The sequence below is a fragment of the Pleurodeles waltl genome, chromosome 10 (genome assembly GCF_031143425.1).
Source record: "Pleurodeles waltl isolate 20211129_DDA chromosome 10, aPleWal1.hap1.20221129, whole genome shotgun sequence".
In the NCBI taxonomy this organism is placed as follows: Eukaryota; Metazoa; Chordata; class Amphibia; order Caudata; family Salamandridae; genus Pleurodeles; species Pleurodeles waltl.
Window position 1 is genome coordinate 101,212,646 of NC_090449.1, and position 17,734 is coordinate 101,230,379.

General features: G+C 42.3%; 1 protein-coding gene across 2 annotated transcripts in view; it reads right to left on the bottom strand.

Annotated features, from left to right (window-relative positions):
- Window positions 1-769: 769 nt before the first annotated feature.
- The window catches only part of ADAP1 (ArfGAP with dual PH domains 1), a 422,403-nt gene continuing 405,438 nt past the window's right edge, over window positions 770-17,734 (bottom strand). For both annotated transcript variants that reach the window (XM_069209858.1, XM_069209856.1), the window contains exons 9-11: window positions 12,377-12,448; window positions 6,595-6,823; window positions 770-2,518 (exon numbers count right to left, since the gene is read on the bottom strand). In XM_069209858.1, coding sequence (XP_069065959.1) covers window positions 2,490-2,518; window positions 6,595-6,823; window positions 12,377-12,448 — 330 coding nt within the window. In that variant the 3' untranslated portion in view covers window positions 770-2,489. The remainder of the gene's footprint in view (window positions 2,519-6,594; window positions 6,824-12,376; window positions 12,449-17,734) is intronic.

Genomic DNA, 17,734 nt, shown 5'->3' on the forward strand with positions numbered 1-17,734 from the left:
TCTTGGAAGCTTACACCACCATTAATAATATGAGTTTCTGCCATTGTATCTACTATGGTCTCATTTTGTGTCCACCAAAAACTCAGGCAGGACACAAGTTCGCTTTCTGAGAGGACTAGCTGCTGTTTTTTTAGTCCATACAGAAGAGCGTGGGTTCCATAAGAAAGACGCCAAGGCCAGCAGAACCACCTTCCAATCACCATTACAGATCCTTCATTGCAAACAGTGTGCACTGATCGCTGCCTATTGTCAGCTCGGTAATCTGTCAGGGACTCTAGATCCATTACAAAGGGTTGATGGCTGGTGGTCACCAATGACACCTGGTGGTGTTGTGATGCTCAGCTTGTACTGGCTGCTAATACAACTTAACTAACAGGTCTGTTACAGGAACGAGCTTTATTGGTCATTTTGTGATCTTCGTGGAACACAGTTGGCATCCCAGCGTTATCACTTGACGACAAAACAGAAAAAGGGTCTAGATAGACTCCAATCATTCTTGAATCCTTCGTACTGTGAATTAGGAAATTTAACGTCCCCATGTGAGGTAGAGGATGAACTCCACACCTCAACAAAACCGCATTCCCCATTTGAAGGCCTCCAAGATGTTCCCTGTACAAATGCACCCAACTAGGTTCTGGGGAAGTTACAAATGCTCACTGAGAATCATTGTGTCACATAATGTGCCCCATCTTTACGTTAGCCGTGGTATGCATACCGCCACAGCTGTGGTATGCATACCGCCACAGCTGGCGGAAACATTCCAAACAGCCAGAGCCAACAATTCAAAAGGGCAGCGGCTTAACAAAGACATATTGGGGTTACGGTAGACAGGAAACATCTCACGTTGTGGCACTTGAAATGTAAAGCAGAAATGACTGGATTCTGTAAAGGAATAACTACTTCACTTGATTGTCTCAATAGGGCTCCTTTTTCATTCATGTCAAAGTCCCAAGGTAGGTACAAAATCTCACTTTTCTCAAAATGATGTAGATGAAATAAAAGTATACATTGTTTCCTCTGTGGACAGTCTCAGTATTAATAGGTGGGTTCCTGTGCGGAGTCCTCAGGTGCAATGACGTGCTCATATGAGAAGTGACTAGGCTAAACATAGGCATGAAAGACAAAATGATTCCATTGTCCTTTGTGGCACCAAGGCCTGTAATCTAGAGAGGGGCCACAATTATTCCTAAAGAATTCCATAATGTTTTAAACTGAATGCCAATGTTTCTTTTTCCTTCTGTGTACCTTTGAAAAAGCTATTTTATGGGACGTGATCCACGTTAAAAAGAGTTTCTCTCAAAATTAGGAATTAGAACACAGATTTCGCATTAGCAAAGAGAATACATATTTAGAAGAATCGTAAAATGATCTATTCCTAATTTATAGGAGGAAATCATGAACACATGTATAGCTACAGTATGCAACAGATGGGAGAGTGTGTTATGCTATTCATTATCATTATTGAGTGTGCGGTGGGGCCATGACTTACAAGAGGCGGAGCATTAACAAGTGCTTTTTCACCTCAGATAAACTCTACTGTGGTCATAACAAGAAATCTGACATTTGCACTGCAGCAATGAATGTGTCACATATAGAGGATCCTGTCATGACAACTACAATCTGTATGTGTGTGTATGGTAGAGGTCTGCCAACATTTTCTTGTACCGTTCATGAAATGGTAGTACCTGACTGCAATTATATTACATCCAATGCCTTGAAAATTTGTTGTGTGTGACTTGTGCCTTGGCTGTGTCTTTAGTCACCTACAAGAGGTACTTGGATGTCAGTCATTCCCAACTTTGTGGAAGGTTCCAGGTTTGCGGATCATCTCCGAGGTGAAAGGAAGCGACTCCTAGAAGTTGCACAAATGTTCAAAAGTTCACAGTCAGGACCCTTCCTTTAATGTGCGCCTTTTCGTCGCGTGGATGTTGCCTCCCACTGACTCTTGCAGGTAAACAGTGGGTATTTTTGGGTCTGATGAACTTGCACAATCTTTCAAAAACGCTTATGGGTGGCAGAACCAAGGAAGAGAAAGAAGCTCTTTACTTAGCAATGTAATCTTATCTTACTGGAGGCAAAGCTGCTGCTGAAGGTCCTTGTGCAGACCCTGCCACTGGAGGACAGCCCAGGCCCAAGGTGGCTTGAGGCTGAACACAACACCGGGAAACAAGCAACCGTACTGGACATACACTTAGTCTCTGCTGGGACAACAACATCTTGACGAGTGTAGCGAGATAGTTACAACGTTTTGTATTAAGATGCTTTCAATGGACATCTTCAGTGATCCTGAAATAAGAAGAGTCTTGGGAAATGTGCAGAACCCTCAAGGTGGTTTCCTTTAAGGTTCAGATTTCAGATTCTATTCCCAATTCTTCTCCACTCGTTGTCCAAAACAATCTCACCGATTTTTTCTTGTTGACGTCGTGGAAACAAAACCATGTTTTGTTGTAAACAGATTTGTATTTCTTGATGTGATGTAATGAGACCACTTACGGTTTATGTTTGAAATGAGCTTCCACTGAAACGAGAAATAAGTTATATTAGGTTCTTTAGATGCATGAACGCATTACAAAATCTACTTGTCTACGTACTCCAACACAATTATAGTAAAAATAGAAAATAGAAGAAAAAAAAATCAGGATATAACTTGACAAGAGCATTTAGTGACAGTCGCAGCTGTCTGATCGTGGAGGCAAATTGGTAAGGATTAGAGACAGAGAAGAGATTGCAGAGCATCGATCTGTATATTTGTAAGACAAGCCCACAATCATGCCAGAGACTGGATGAATCTGAGAAATTGCCAAATTTGAGATCTTTTTTTAATGGCGGGGAATCCGAGAGGGTGTTGGGTGTTTTATGTGTGCGTCAGCTTTCAGTGTATTTTAGTTCTCCCAAGATACTCTTAATATGATCACTTGAACAGTAAATAAAGTTTGCACATCAAACATAGAGATTTTTATGGTGTATAAGCTACGAAATTTCAGAAAGCCTTGATTTCCAATTTTATACTTGATATGTTGAACAAGGAAGAGTGACTGCCCTGCGTACATCTGTTATTCTGTCCTTGAATCCTTCAGGACATCACAACCCAAACCTGTGGTGAGCATAAAGATGCAGGATATTTTAGAAAATATCTTTCTTGCTATTGGCATTGAAATTTTGAGAACTACTGCAGCAGAATATTTCTGGCCTTGGGACATTGGCTCTAGGAATTCAGAAGAAATTGGCTTTCACATGTGGTACCTACTACTCCTATCAGAAAAAAACAAACCATGACTTAATCTTGCAAACATTGGTTCCCAAGATGCATTATATTTAGGTCTTCAATTGTGTTTGCACCTACGCGCACTTACGCTTCCTTCATTCTCATTGTTTTGTTTCCAAATAATAGCTGAAGCAAATTCTGGGGCATATTTATACTTTGCTTGTGCCGTTTTAGTGTCAATAATTTTGATGCTAAAACGGTGCTGAGCTAACGCCATATTTATATCTCGACACTAGACCCGTCTAGCGTCAAAATATTGGAGTTAGCGTCATGTTGTGCATGCGGCAAACTATCTTGTGTTAATTAGATGCAAGGTACGCGTTCCCGTCCACAATATGACCCTAACCCCCACTGCCTTATTTATACTCCGGCACAGAAACGGCACCCATGGAGTAGGCGGACCCAAATAATGTCGCTAGGCCTGCTTAGCGCCATTAATTAATGCATGGGTCAGGCCAGGCGTTGGGATACCTGTGGACCCATTTCCATGGCCAAACACCATGAATAGGCCCACAGATGCCCACCCCAAGCCCTAACAACACCCCCACCCACACCAGAGGGACAACTTAGGATAGGGGACCCCATCCGGGGTAAGTAAAGGTAAGTATATAATTTTTTTATGTGCCATTGGGGGGCCCCTTCATGGGGCCCCTGCCTGGCACTGGGACTTATGGCCTTGCCCAGGGGACACTGGTACCCTGTGCTGGCCATTGGTGTGGTGGGCATGACTCCCATCTTTATTAAGATAGGAGTCATTTTTGGGTGCTAGTGCATCAGAAAATGACGCTAGGCTGGGTAGCGGCATATTTATTGCCACTAACTAGCCTAGCTTCATTTCTGGCTGACTAGCGCCTTTTACCCTACCACCATCCTCCCCGGGCTAGCGTCTTTTTTTTTTTTATAGACGCTAGCCAATCCTTAGCGCCAGGGTGCGCCATTCCATCGATATGGCTCATAGCTGCCGCTATGGAATGGCGCTAGCTGGTGCTAAGGATTTTGCAGCAAAACCGCGTTAGCGTCGTTTTGCGGCAAAAAAACATAAACATGTCCCTATTTGTTTGCCCATCTAATACTTGGTGGTCATTTTATTAAAATATTGCATGAGCATATGCACAGTGAAACACAATGCAAGACATCATGCTTACTTGTACGAGTTTAGAGTGCAAAACTGTGTTGCACCGCACAAGCTCTCACACAAATGTTAATAAATCAACTCCTTAGTTTGGCTGTTATTTTTGGTGAATATCAACAGTAGGACTATTTTACAATTTCCAACGAAGAGGTTTACAAGGCTACCTTCACCTCACTAGTATAGAATCCAACTAAAGAATGAAATAAAAAAACATCTAAAGCTGTAAGGTACCAAAATATAAACCTAAGAAGTGAAATCATGAAGTGTTGGCCACGCAAACATGATGACAACTGCCAAAGAAAAATTCTTGCACAGTCTACTCTGCACTTGTGTCCGTGCCCACCCTGCAATCTTAAGGCAAGGCTGCCAACTGGGCTAGTGATTTCAGGTCATGTCAGCTGGGGTCTCCCTTTGGAAGAATTAGAACATATCGCTGCTTCGGTCATACACACTGCATTGGGGGGATGTTACGAAGAGCTACGGAAGTGGTCAAATAAGAGCAGTTGTCTTTTCTTTAAGTTGAATGTTGCATTGTAATAGCTGGCACTGTACAAATTCTTTGCTCTACAAACTGGCTTGTTAGAATGCCCTCTTTGAAGTAGACCTTCTGGGGTTTTACAATGAATTTAGAATGTCTGCTTCATTAAAATGTCAGAGTTTCCTTAGGGATATACCATCAAAGTGTAGAGTGCCTGTACCACAGATCCACAGTGAGTGCACCAGATCTATGGCAAGCTCACACAAACATGGACCCACTAATGCCCATCCATCATCTTCTCTGCTTGCCACCTTGCTTCTGACTCTTCTTAACCTGTAGCTAAACTTCACTACCCTTTTGTAAATGATATCCTTGCTCAGCTAACTCCAGAAGGATTTTGAGACCCTTACACATGACCGCCTCAAAGGATGTGACTGCACTGATGCACAAAGCTCCTGAAATCTTCCTCCTCCCAGACATCCCCTACATCACCATTCATTCTCTCTATCCCTTACCTTGGTTCACAACTGCTGTCCAAGTGGCAGAAAATAGGATAATCCATTGATATTCTGCTCCTCAAAAATGGAGCGCTTTAAATCTCCAGGTACTGGTGTGTTACACATATGTCTCTTGACTGGGCTTTTTGGTCATAAAGAATGTACCCATGTGAACTATAGAGGACCTTTAGTTGACTCCGAAATAACAGTGCATCTATCATCCTTCAGAGCAAGTCTGGCTCGAGCACCAACGTAGTAGGTGACATAAATGTTCTGCTTCAGGTTACATTAAAGCAGATGAATCTACTCCTGAGTCCATATCTGATATCCCAAGGACAGCAGGGCCATCTCTCTGGGAAAGGCAAAGGCAGAAATCGTAGTGCTAGCATGTACTGAATAACAAGAGGAACTCTGAAATATTCTGCAATTAACAAATGCTTTAGCTCACACAACCTGCATTAACAACACCTTGGAATACAGGGGACAGACCACACTTTATCTCAGCATCACGAGGACCCCAGTCCAGGGTGACTAACTTTAATTAATAGACTTTTATACATTTATCTCTATTTCGAATCAACACTGTGAAAAGACAGTCAGGTCTCTCTAATTCCCATTTTAGAGTTTCGCGGCAGACATTACACACCGTTTGTTATTGTTCTTTTAAAACAATTATTGCCACCCATTTCCACCGCTTTCATGGCACGATCTGTTGAACTATAAACAACAATTCTCTCTGGATTCCATTTCAGATTGTACCCTATTAAACTTTAGTCTATAAATTCACCTTACTCCAGGGCCTCATCAGGAGTACTCCGGTAAAGCCAAACGTTGTGCCAAAATATGATGTGCTGTGTTTTCCTGCACTTATTTCACCACGTAATACTTGGATGAATGTGTGTGAGGCAGCATCGAACAATTCTGGGGTTTGCAGCTCGAAACAGGGTAAATCATGTGGTTTTTACCTCGTTATCTGCCATTTTGATCTGTGGAACTCATAATAGGGTGACAACAGCACACCCATTAAATGCCATACTCTGGCCATCTCAGTATTTGCATGATGTTGTATTAGTAGCCCAACATGTAACTCAGAGTGAGTGCAGGAAAGTCCCCCCGCATCACTCCTTATTCTGAGATATTCGTAGGTGTGCATTAGCATAGCATTATTAACAAAGTACATGCAAGCACTCATCTAGACATAGTTGTAAATCCACATATGTACCCGCATACTCCTGGGGCATCATGGGTCTGCTGATGACCTTCTGGAAAGCTTCCATCCATTCCAGTTGTTCGTTTTCAGTCTCGCAGGTGAAGAGAAATTTTCTGTCGGGTGTCACGATAGTGATTCCGTGCTGCCAGTGATGCCCCTGTGTCGATGGAGGAAGTCCCTTTAACACCTTGTAACTGTTTTCTTTGCTTCCAACAAAAACTTCACCTCTGGCAAAAGCGTCCTGCAATAGAGGAAGGGGGGGTTATGTGTGCTGAAACTATGCACTTCTGTTAGTGTCAGAGTAATGTCCATGTCCTGTCACTGGAAAGAGAACTAAACAGTATCACCCATGTCCCCGACCAGGAACACAAGTGGACAAATAGAATTGCCCCAGAGGTGGAGGTGGCCAAACATTAACTCTGGGTGGAAAACAGGACTCCAAATAGAGTTTTGTGTTCTGCCCCAGACAGAAACAGAGACTTCTGCTTAATCATTCTATGTTCCACCGGGGTCCGATGCATTGATTAACACAGGCAAGATGTGATCAGCACGGGGCTGTCTAGAGTGCCCAACTGCAGCTGGAAATTGCAAATACATTTTTTTCTTGGTTTGAGAAGGGAAACAGGCCAAAAATTCATTCTTGCCTGCAGCGCCGAGAATCCTTGTACTGGTCTTGAACCCACTACTGGCAGTAAAATGTATGATGCTGATCATTTTAGGCAGGCTGAAAAGCTAAACAGCACAGAATGTAGGGTGGCAGAAGGCCAGAAACACAATAAATGTATGTTCCATCTCTACACAATGAATATTTGTTCCACCCCTACATAATGAATGTATATTCCACCCATACACAATGAATGCATGTTCCACCCCTACACAATGAATGTATGTTCCACCCATACACAATGAATGCATGTTCCACCCCTACACAATGAATGTATGTTCCACCCATACACAATGAATGCATGTTCCACCCCTACACAGTGAATGCATGTTCCACCCTTACACAGTGAATGCATGTTCCACCCTTACACAATGAATGTATGTTCCACCCTTACACAATGAATGCATGTTCCACCACTGCACAATGAATGCATGTTCCACCCCTACACAATGAATGTATGTTCCACCACTGCACAATGAATGCATGTTCCACCCCTACACAATGAATGTATGTTCCACCCATACACAATGAATGCATGTTTCACCCCTACACAATGAATGTATGTTCCACCCATACACAACGAGTGCATGTTCCACCCATACACAATGAATGCATGTTCCACCCTTACACAATGAATGCATGTTCCACCACTGCACAATGAATGCATGCATGTTCCACCCATACACAATGAGTGCATGCTCCACCCCTACACAATGAATGCATGTTCCACCCTTACACAATGAATGCATGTTCCACCACTGCACAATGAATGCATGCATGGTCCACCCCTACACAATGAATGCATGTTCCACCCCTACACAATGAATATATGTCCACCCCTGGAGTAGCCTTTATTCCATCTCCAGGGTGGAAAAGAGAGTAGCGTACACCAGCCCATTACAAGGATTCTGTCTGCAGAAGGGAACTGAAGCATTCTTTACAAAATACTCTATATACACCCAGTAGCAACAAGCTATCTGCAACCCAAAACACAAACAATTTCTTGAAAAAGCTGAGATCTGAAATGATGTCTGACATTTTAAGTGTTAGGCTACACAGTGTGGCATCGCAAACCACCGAGAGGAGGTCTGTTTTAGTGGTCACCACAGTGGGACTTCAGCCATACTACACTGACAACAATCCATTTTCCACTGTGGCGGGCTCTACAACTTGTGAAATATCTTTTTCCCATTTTTTTTTTCTGAACTCCAGTTGGACATCTTTCACCAAGAATAGATTTTTGGACAGATGGAACTGGCTCAAATGAAACATATTGTGACCATGTGCTCCGTTTTCCAAATTCTTCTCTCTCTTGAAGAGCCATGCCATTGCACTGATATTGCTTTTCCTTTAAGACCACCTTCTGCCAATGAAGCACAATTATGGTGCCGAAACACTCGCCTATAATGCGGATGCTTCTGATATTAGCCTAAGTAGGACTCATGCATGCGATCAGAGTGGATACAGTACTCAGTGCCACACATTTCATACTTTAAATACCACGTGTGCCTTATTCTATGACTCCCTGTATACAGATATTTTACATGTGCTGAGAGAGTGAGCACAGCGATCTGACTAACTCCCAGTATACAGGTCTTCTGCATGTGTGTGGATAGATAGATGGATGGATGGATGGATGGAGAAAGAAAGATATGATCTGACCCACTCCCTCTATCAGGGCCTGCTTTAGAGATGGTGGCACCCTGTACGACAGTCTTTTTTGGCACCCCCCCACTCCATGACCACCTCCTCGGATTCACTCACTACCACTGGGAAATGTGCCCCTCCTCTCTCCATAGCCCCCCTTTCACATACATTCATTTGTTTTAAAGCACTTGTAAAGGCTGGATTTACTAATCCACTCAGCTATCCACATAAAATATAATTCTGTTGTTTGCAGCAGGTATATTAACCCTTTAAAGTACTTTATGCGAGTCAAAGCTGCCCATAGACAAAAATCCCATCTCTCTCCCTAGCAGGAACATTAATCACAAGAGGTATCTTAACATTTTACTTGTGTCCGGAAGGTTGGACACACACTGAACTTTTTAGCAGGTGCTTTTAAATCGCAAGTTTCGAAAGTCTTTGGTAAACACAGCTCCCCCGGAGGTCAGCACCCGGTGTAGTTGCAATGCTCGCTCTACCCTAAAGCTGGCCCTGCCCTCTATACAGATCCTCTGCACATGCTAAAATAGAGAGCATCCTGATCAACTGACCCCCTATGTATAATGGCTTGGTGTCATTTATTTTATAACCCACATAAGCATAGGTTACTTGATTTACACATGATTTACTCATTAACTCCCATATTATTTACCATGATATTTTATATTTAGGTTTAGCAGGCTGAATGCATCATAAACTTTGATTAATTTTAGTTTGCATATGTGCAATTTGACATTGACATAAGTAGCCCTGAGTGTCTTACTTTATGTTTAACATAAATTCTGTATTTCTGCTTTCTATGCGTAACCGTTTTCTTATTCAGGCTGTGGGGTCACAGTGTGCCCAGTTACAAACGGTATTCATCGTTAGCTTACATTCTGAAGGCTGCAGATTAGCATTTAGCTGGTTTGGATAGTGACTGCAGACCCTGCATTGGCTGAGAAACTGAGGAGGTGAATACTGCTTTGTGGTATCTTGTGAGGGTTGCAATGAGAGTTGAGAGAGGGAGTTCGCATTGTATTATTTGTAAGAAGATGGCCTTCACCAAGTACAAAGAGAACACTGGGTTTAGATTAGTTCTTGTCTGGTGGGAACCTGAAGAATATTTTATTTGGATAGAACTTATGTTCTAACTGTGTGAAGCTTGTTCGTTGAAGAGACCGCTTGCTCCTGTCCACCTTGGCACGTGGACGTTCCTTCCCTCCTCTAGAGACCAATGCTTCTTATTTTCCCGCTTATACAGATACACATTTGAGTGCAAGTGCATTCCTCTTCGTTCTAATAGGTACCCTTACCTGGGTTTCTTTCAATGTCATATTTGCTGACACCTACTGCTTCTGAACTCCCCCAACCTGCCCACAACCTTAGCAGGAGTTTCCTTTATGGATACAAGACTTTTCTTTGATTTGCGTAAGTTGCCTTCAATAACGCAATATTCACATTACTAACTGAACAGCTTGAATTATATTCATGTAGGCTGTATTCAAGTGAATTACGAATTATGTCTAATTGATTTGATATTGTAACTTCACTAATATGCTAATAAACGTTCATGGTTTGCAAACTTGCTCCTCCCTTTCTTTACTGTGGGATAAAATCCGCTTCACTGTCAATCCAATGTTAATAAATGTACGATTTCAGCTTTAGTTTGTGAAAAAGATCCATCGAGGACATGGCGGAGTTCTGAGTTGCCCCAAGTTAGAGCAGGGCAAATACCATCCTATCTAATCCGCTACCACAAAGGTCTTCTGCGGCACGCCCTGTGCACGTGCTCAAATGGAGAGCACGCTGACCTCTCTATATGCAGATCTACTGCACACGCTGAGAGGGCGAGTGCACTGACCTGACTGACTCCCTGTGTACAGCTCTTCTGCATGGGCTGACAGAGGAGCACGCTGACCTGGCTTCTCCCTAAATACAAGTCTTCTGTACATGTCACTGGATGTGATTTTTTTATGTATAAGTTTTTAACATGAATATTTGGTATATATCATTTTAAATAAATGTTAATCCTTGGAAGGACAGAGGGACAGAGATTGTTTTTTTTCTTCTACATTTACAGTCTGTTTTGAATGTCAGTTTGCTTTGTAATGTTATTTCATTCAACCCCCTAAGAGGAAGCCCCCCTCTGCATTTTCAGCAGACTTGCTAGAAAGACAGAAATACAAGTAAGCACAGAAGGGAAATCACATTTTTCTTCACTTATAAACTACCCTGTCCCTTTTTGCTAAGGGGGTGATTGTCCTGTTGTTTAGTGTGCTGAAAGGTGCACAATGGGGGATAGTACTTTAAAAAACGGGCAGCTGCACATGCTCTAATGTCTGGGCTGCACACCTACAGATGAGAGAGAAAGGCAAAAGCATGGGAGAAAAGGGAACGATACAAAACATATGCGGAAAAAATATAAAGGTGCAACAGAAAAGGGAAAACTAAGAAGGATGTAGGAAACAAAAAAGGAAAAAAGTAGAGAAATAGAGTCAACAAAAAATAAACTGAACAAGTAGATCATAAAGGAATAAGGGGTGAAATGATACAAATGAGCAAGAGAAGTACAGCAAAAATAGAAAGGGGAACAAAACAAAGTGGCGGAATGGCAACTTGAAGAAGCAAAGCCCAAGAACAATGAGAAGGACAAACCAGAGAAGGAGGTCAGTGGTTGGAAAAAAGAGAGCGAAATCAAGCAGGTAGGAGATGTGATGGAATGTGGAAGAGCGAAAAGGGGGACACTCGGTAATGATTTGGACAACACTTGGAAAGCGGAGAAGGGAGAGAGAAGCTAACCGCAGACGGGTTAGAGGGAAGAACTGAAGAGGTGAATGTTGAACTTTGACGATCAACAAACCTCATCAAGGATTACATATTGGGACCAGCACCAGGTGGTCCCAGTTTACCAGGTCACTTTTTTTGTGGAATAAGATACTGCGCGGCAATATGCTCCAAAGATTAGAGGGTGTTTCATGTACAACATTTTTAATGTACCACAATCAACTTTACACAGAAAAACATGGACTGAAAGTTCTAGAACAAACTGGATCACAGAAATCCAGATGCTTTATATAGAGGCAGGGGACATATAACTGAGACGATTCTAGACAACACCCGGTAGAGATGGTTCTTACGTAATTACAAAACACACATTTACAGCCAGAGACACAGAGATATAGAGATTTGCTTAGAATCACATGATTCTTTTGGTCAAGTGCAAAAACATGGTTTACAACTGTAGTGCCTAAGGTCAACGGATCTTATTCAAAGTTTGGAGAGAACTTAAAATCCTACAGTTTCTGGAATTCCTCCATTGTTAGGATTTTTCTTGGGAGAAAACTCAACCACTGGATTCTACTCTATATTTGAAATGTACTCCAGTTACTGAAGAATTTTAAGTTCCTCCCAAACTGTAATCGAGGTTGAAAGTATGCAGTAACTAAGTACAGATATACTTGAGTACACATCTGGGAGTCTTACCAGGGGATCTTTGAAATACATTAGCCTCCTGTCATCCAGGGTGAACCATCTTTTTTTAAAACCTTCTGTGTGCTAAAAAAAAAAAAAGAGCAGAGACATCAGTAATACTGTCTGAAGACCTGGAAACACAACTTTTTGAAAGAAAGGAAGAATGTAGCATAAAACAGTCACGGTGTTAGAAATGGCAGTAATGCTTTACAAATGTGAATGATGCTTCCTGCTCTTAAACATCATGTATTTTGTGTCCACAAACACTACACATCTTAAAGTGTAAATTAAGTTACCCAACTCTACTAGAAAATAAAAAAAGTGAAATACGTAAATCTAGGTACTTTATGATTTCACAAGAATTAAAAAATAATATGCTGCTACAACTAGGTATCGAGCTGTATGCAAAGAAATGTATACATATCCTTTTATAAGTAATCGATATAAGCTTACATGTGCACATTTCAAAGTGTCTGGATAATTATATTTATAGAAACCTTTTTTTATTTATATTAAAATATTCTCCAGATGAAGTAGCTTGCCATATTTCTAATTTACATAATGACATATGTGTATTCATTTAAAATACTTTTTTCAATTCCACAGGATTTTCAGTTTACTTTAGAGAATGTTATCAACATGGACACCTATGAGAAGGGTGTCTCTCCAAACGTGAGTCTCTGTATGCAACGAGGATGACAGCGGCGGTGAGACAGTGGATGGTCACTGAGATTACCTTCAATTGGTCACATGGTCAGGCCTATAGGACAAAGGTATGCAAAGAGTAAGGGGTGCATGTGGCATCTGAGCAACAAAAGGTGCAGTGTGTAGGGGCCAGGAGCTGGTGAGAGAGGGGGCAGGTTCAATGAGGCAGCAGCACAGCTGTTACTACCTTCTCCCACTAAGTCGCTTGTGGATGTCTAGTCCATGGTTGCCACCTTTTGGTAAAACATATCTTAACACCCATTTGCTTGACCATCCTCTGACAAAAACGTAAATGTATACACTATCTATACACTAGTATGACGTTGATACGAAATTGTTGATTTAACAAATATTAAGAACTTTTGTTGTAGATTCACCCGATATTGACCGCATTTGTAATTTATAGACTGCAGAGTTACTAATGTATGGATTTGACTGGAGTGATTGATTGGTGGACTGAGTGAGTGACACAATGTAAATGTTGTTCTCTTTGATGACTGACCCACCTCTTGGCTACAGAACAAGTTACTTTGGTATTTTAAACGTGTTTAAACTTCCCATCACAGCTATCAATTTTGTGCTAGGAAATGAAAACATAGTTTCTAAAATGAGCCATTTTGGCTACATTTTTAACATGTTTGAAATTTTTCAAGCACCATCTTAAAGAGATTGGCTTGTGTATTCAGTGACGGCACTGTGTGCATAGCATATGTTTTTGGCAATAATCTTTGCCATGGGTACGTCGGTGCAAGTGTCAGTATTAGTCTGTGTACCATGAAAGATTTTTCTGCAACAAGGCATGCAATAATACAAACTTCCAAATCCAGCTTCACTAAGAAATTATTTACTACTTTCAGCTGGCACAATAAATCAGCACTCGTGACGTATTATGAACACCCTCTTGTGTCATGCATCCCGGTTGGAGGAGGGTTGTTGGGGAAAAGCCACCAGGCAAAAAAGTCCAATAAAAGTTACTGTGGCTTGATGTATCTTAGGAGGAGCTACAAATCAGATGTATAAAGGACTTCATAAAGCAATGTGGCCACCACAAAGGCAAGCAGACAAAGTATGTAACGGCCAATTGATTATGTTAAATTGGATATAAAACCTTTCCGGCATGGCAATGATGCTCCCACATACTTTGGGATGGATTAGCCACCACATGTCGGAGCTGCGGGGAAGGGTGGGTGCTGGGGGATAGGGAGGGAGAGGCCTTCAAGGATTGGTAGCACAAAGGAAAGAGGTCTTGTGGATCATTTTAGTAAACTTCAAAGTTGAAAGTAAGTCAGTTTCAAACAGAAAACAGAAGCGAGTGTGTACAAAGCTGCCAACAGAATGAGCCAGGCAGTGCTGTCATCCTAAAGCTGTGACCAGAATATCATCTATCCACGAATTCCAACTTTTTCACTTGATTTCCTCGCTCACTAGGGCTAGCTAGAACTAACAGTTATCGTAACTAGTCACCTGTTGGAAATCTATAACATTTTTAGAGAGATGTGCAGGAAAGAAGAAGTGTTGGGCAGAGGGGCATAGTCTTTCCCATGTCTTGATTACAAAATTGTCACTGTGTCCTCTATGTTGGTGGCAGCAAAAACAAATGAATCCCATTTTGTATTTGCCTTACTCCAAGAGTAAATGCATAAAATATTTTTATCAAGGAGTCCAACATCTCACCAAAATACACAGTGTTAGTCAATGGTTTCCGTTGAGGTCATCATCATGTGTAGAGCGACTATTTAGTGCCGGGTCAAACAGCCACCAGACAGAGGCACAAAATAAAGCAGACATCAATGTCAACTAGCAGCAGAGAGCCACACGTTTATGGCGTGGTGGGCACCTACTTGTATTCCACCCCAAACCTTCGCCAGTGCAATTGGAGGAGGCTGGGATGGTAACTGATTCTAATCCGACTCTTTTTGGGACTACCATCTAGCTAACAAACAAGAAACATTCCAATATGACAGAATAGGCTTTCATCTGACAGACAAGTAACTGCCCCAGTATTATCTTTCTATTGTGCAGGCATATTTAATTTGTCTTTGGTGCAATATATGGGCTTATCCAAGCACGTACATAGCAACGCAAACACCATGGCTGCCGTTGGCTCTCACTTTAAGTAGATGAACACAGGAAATCATTCCCACACGACCCTTGGCGTTGTGCACACATGAAATGCAAGGAGTCGTCAATGTGGAGGGACATCTAATTTGGAAGGGAACTTGTTAGTTCACAGGAACTACCCCACTTTGAGCAGGTGCCAGCTTGAATTTGCTATGAAATCGTCAGGGAGGCACATTTAGCCCAAAATCAGATCAAGACACAATCTTTCATTTTCAAACAAGGGCATGAAGACATTGTGGAAGGAGCAGCATTCAGGATATGAAGCATCTATATAGCTAGGCCATTTCTGGCTTCAAATTTCGGGAGTCTCCCATGTGAATCGGGTCTATTGGCGTGTATGGCTTCTTCGACTGATCCCGCAAGCACCTCCATGCCAGATATTAAAGATGGCAAAATTTGCCTTCAGACTACAAGTATTATAGGCTGGAAAGTTAGACTTGGTAAGTTCCAACATGGGTTTTTAAGTGCACATGTCAATTTGATTGCATTAATCTGCTTCTTTCAGCTATGTTGGCTGAAGTCACCTTTCTCCCTGAACCAAACCCCGAGGTAACAATGCCTGAGGCCAGTATGAAAGCACTGCACATCTAAATATCACCTCCGCTTTCTTACAAACCTTCTGCTCCATGCAAGAAGTGCATGGGGACGTTTACAGTTAAATCATTAGCTTTATTATAATGTCCTAATGCTGCCAGCATCCTTTGGAGACTGCTCCTGAGTCTGTCAGGTCATTAGCATCCGCATATTATAAAGTGCCACCTGGAGCTGGGCTATTATTATTATTAATTATTATGTCAATAGGCACCTGCCCGTGTTCGTGATTAACAAATTAAACAGCAGGGGTGTGATTAGTTACTGAAGACCTCTATTGGTCCAGATCTTATTGGATAATTTTTTGCCCATACCTAGATTATCCCTAACTCACCTACCCATGAACAAGACACTTACTGCAGACAGGCGAATACCTCACATATGGCGTTTACACCACAGTAGACCGCTGGAGGCACATTTGTATTTCTCCCACTATTAAATGGCCATGCGAAGATACAATCACAATATGAATACGTGATACACTTCCAGTCAAAAGCACCAAATCACTGCATGTCTGCTATCTTTCAGCATCAGTGAACATAATCCACCTTCATGCCCATATTATCTATATATAAATTGTCACACCAGAAAGTTAGGGAGATTAAGGAATTAAGTTTACTAGAACAATATTTGTAATGTGTATTTGTTTTTCCGGTGTTGTTTCGGGATAACAAAGAGGGAATAACAAGATCACACAGTATAGTGACCAGAACTGCCCACAGCGTTGGCTGTGTTTCAGCCAAGAAGTAATCCTTGGGTCATCGCAGAACAGGGGATGTTCAGAGGACAGGCACAGAGGTTACAAAGCCCGCTCTTAATTCTGCCAGTCAGGTGAACAGGAAGTGCCAGGTGGTCTCAGGGACCGTGGACACAGACCCACCAATCCAAAAAATGTGCCCTGGTACTCATGGGAAAAAGCACTTTGAGATTTCAAGAGGTCATGCCTTCATTGTTCACACGACGGCCTCGGTAACCCACATCATGCTGGTGCTTGCGGGCGGGCAGTGACCACCGGCGTCCGCACTTCACTCACACAGGATCAACCAGTACAAATGTTATTCGTGCACTGGGCAGCACTGCACGTGTTAAGAAAATTGCACCAGCGCAATCTACATAACCCGAGAATTCCAGTGCAAAACTGTACCTTGCGTGTGAATTTTGGGTCGGCACCCCCCACCCTTGCATCCAGGCAGTACAAATGTAGCAGACCCAAGCACGTTAACAGAGGGCATCATGTACTTACAATGGCCTCAGTGAAAAGGTTACATTTTAACCAATTAAAAACAAAAACACAGTTCAACGCATATTCTAATGTTGAAAGAGAAACAAAAGTCTTTTAAAGCCAGGATTGCTCGAATCGTAAATGACTCCTCAAAGGGCATTGTTTTGCCCCTTTCTTTCAGGGGAGCTCTGCCTAGTGCTGCCCTGTAACCCGAAGATGCACTTAGCTGCGCCGGGCTCTGCCGTGACTCGGCGTGACTCAGCCCAACATGTCGGTAGCTGCGCCGGGCTATGCGTGACTCAGCCCAACATGTCGGCTTCTGGGAAGACGGTGCACTTGTGACCTCTCAGAAGCAGACGAGTCACTCTGTCCCGGCGCTTGACGGGAAGGGAACCGAGCCAAAGCTTTCTTCGAGTTCTGCACGGTAGAAGCGATCTGATCCCACTGGGGATTTCTGTGGTAATGGAATGACTCGACCCCACATTACCCCTTCAAACAGCAGAAGGTTATGTCGGTTTTAAGGACAAGAACAGACGTTATTAAAAAGTGCCCCGGCGCCCGTCCATGTACAGAACAAGCTGCGTGAGCTTACATCACTCAAAAACACGTTTTCCGTTATCTCGATTAATTATGAAGAGACAATGCTTTCGACATATTACTTATCAATAAGTAAATACCGTGTTCCAAAGATCCAAGCCATGTCAAACTTACTCAGTGGGTACGGTCAGCTC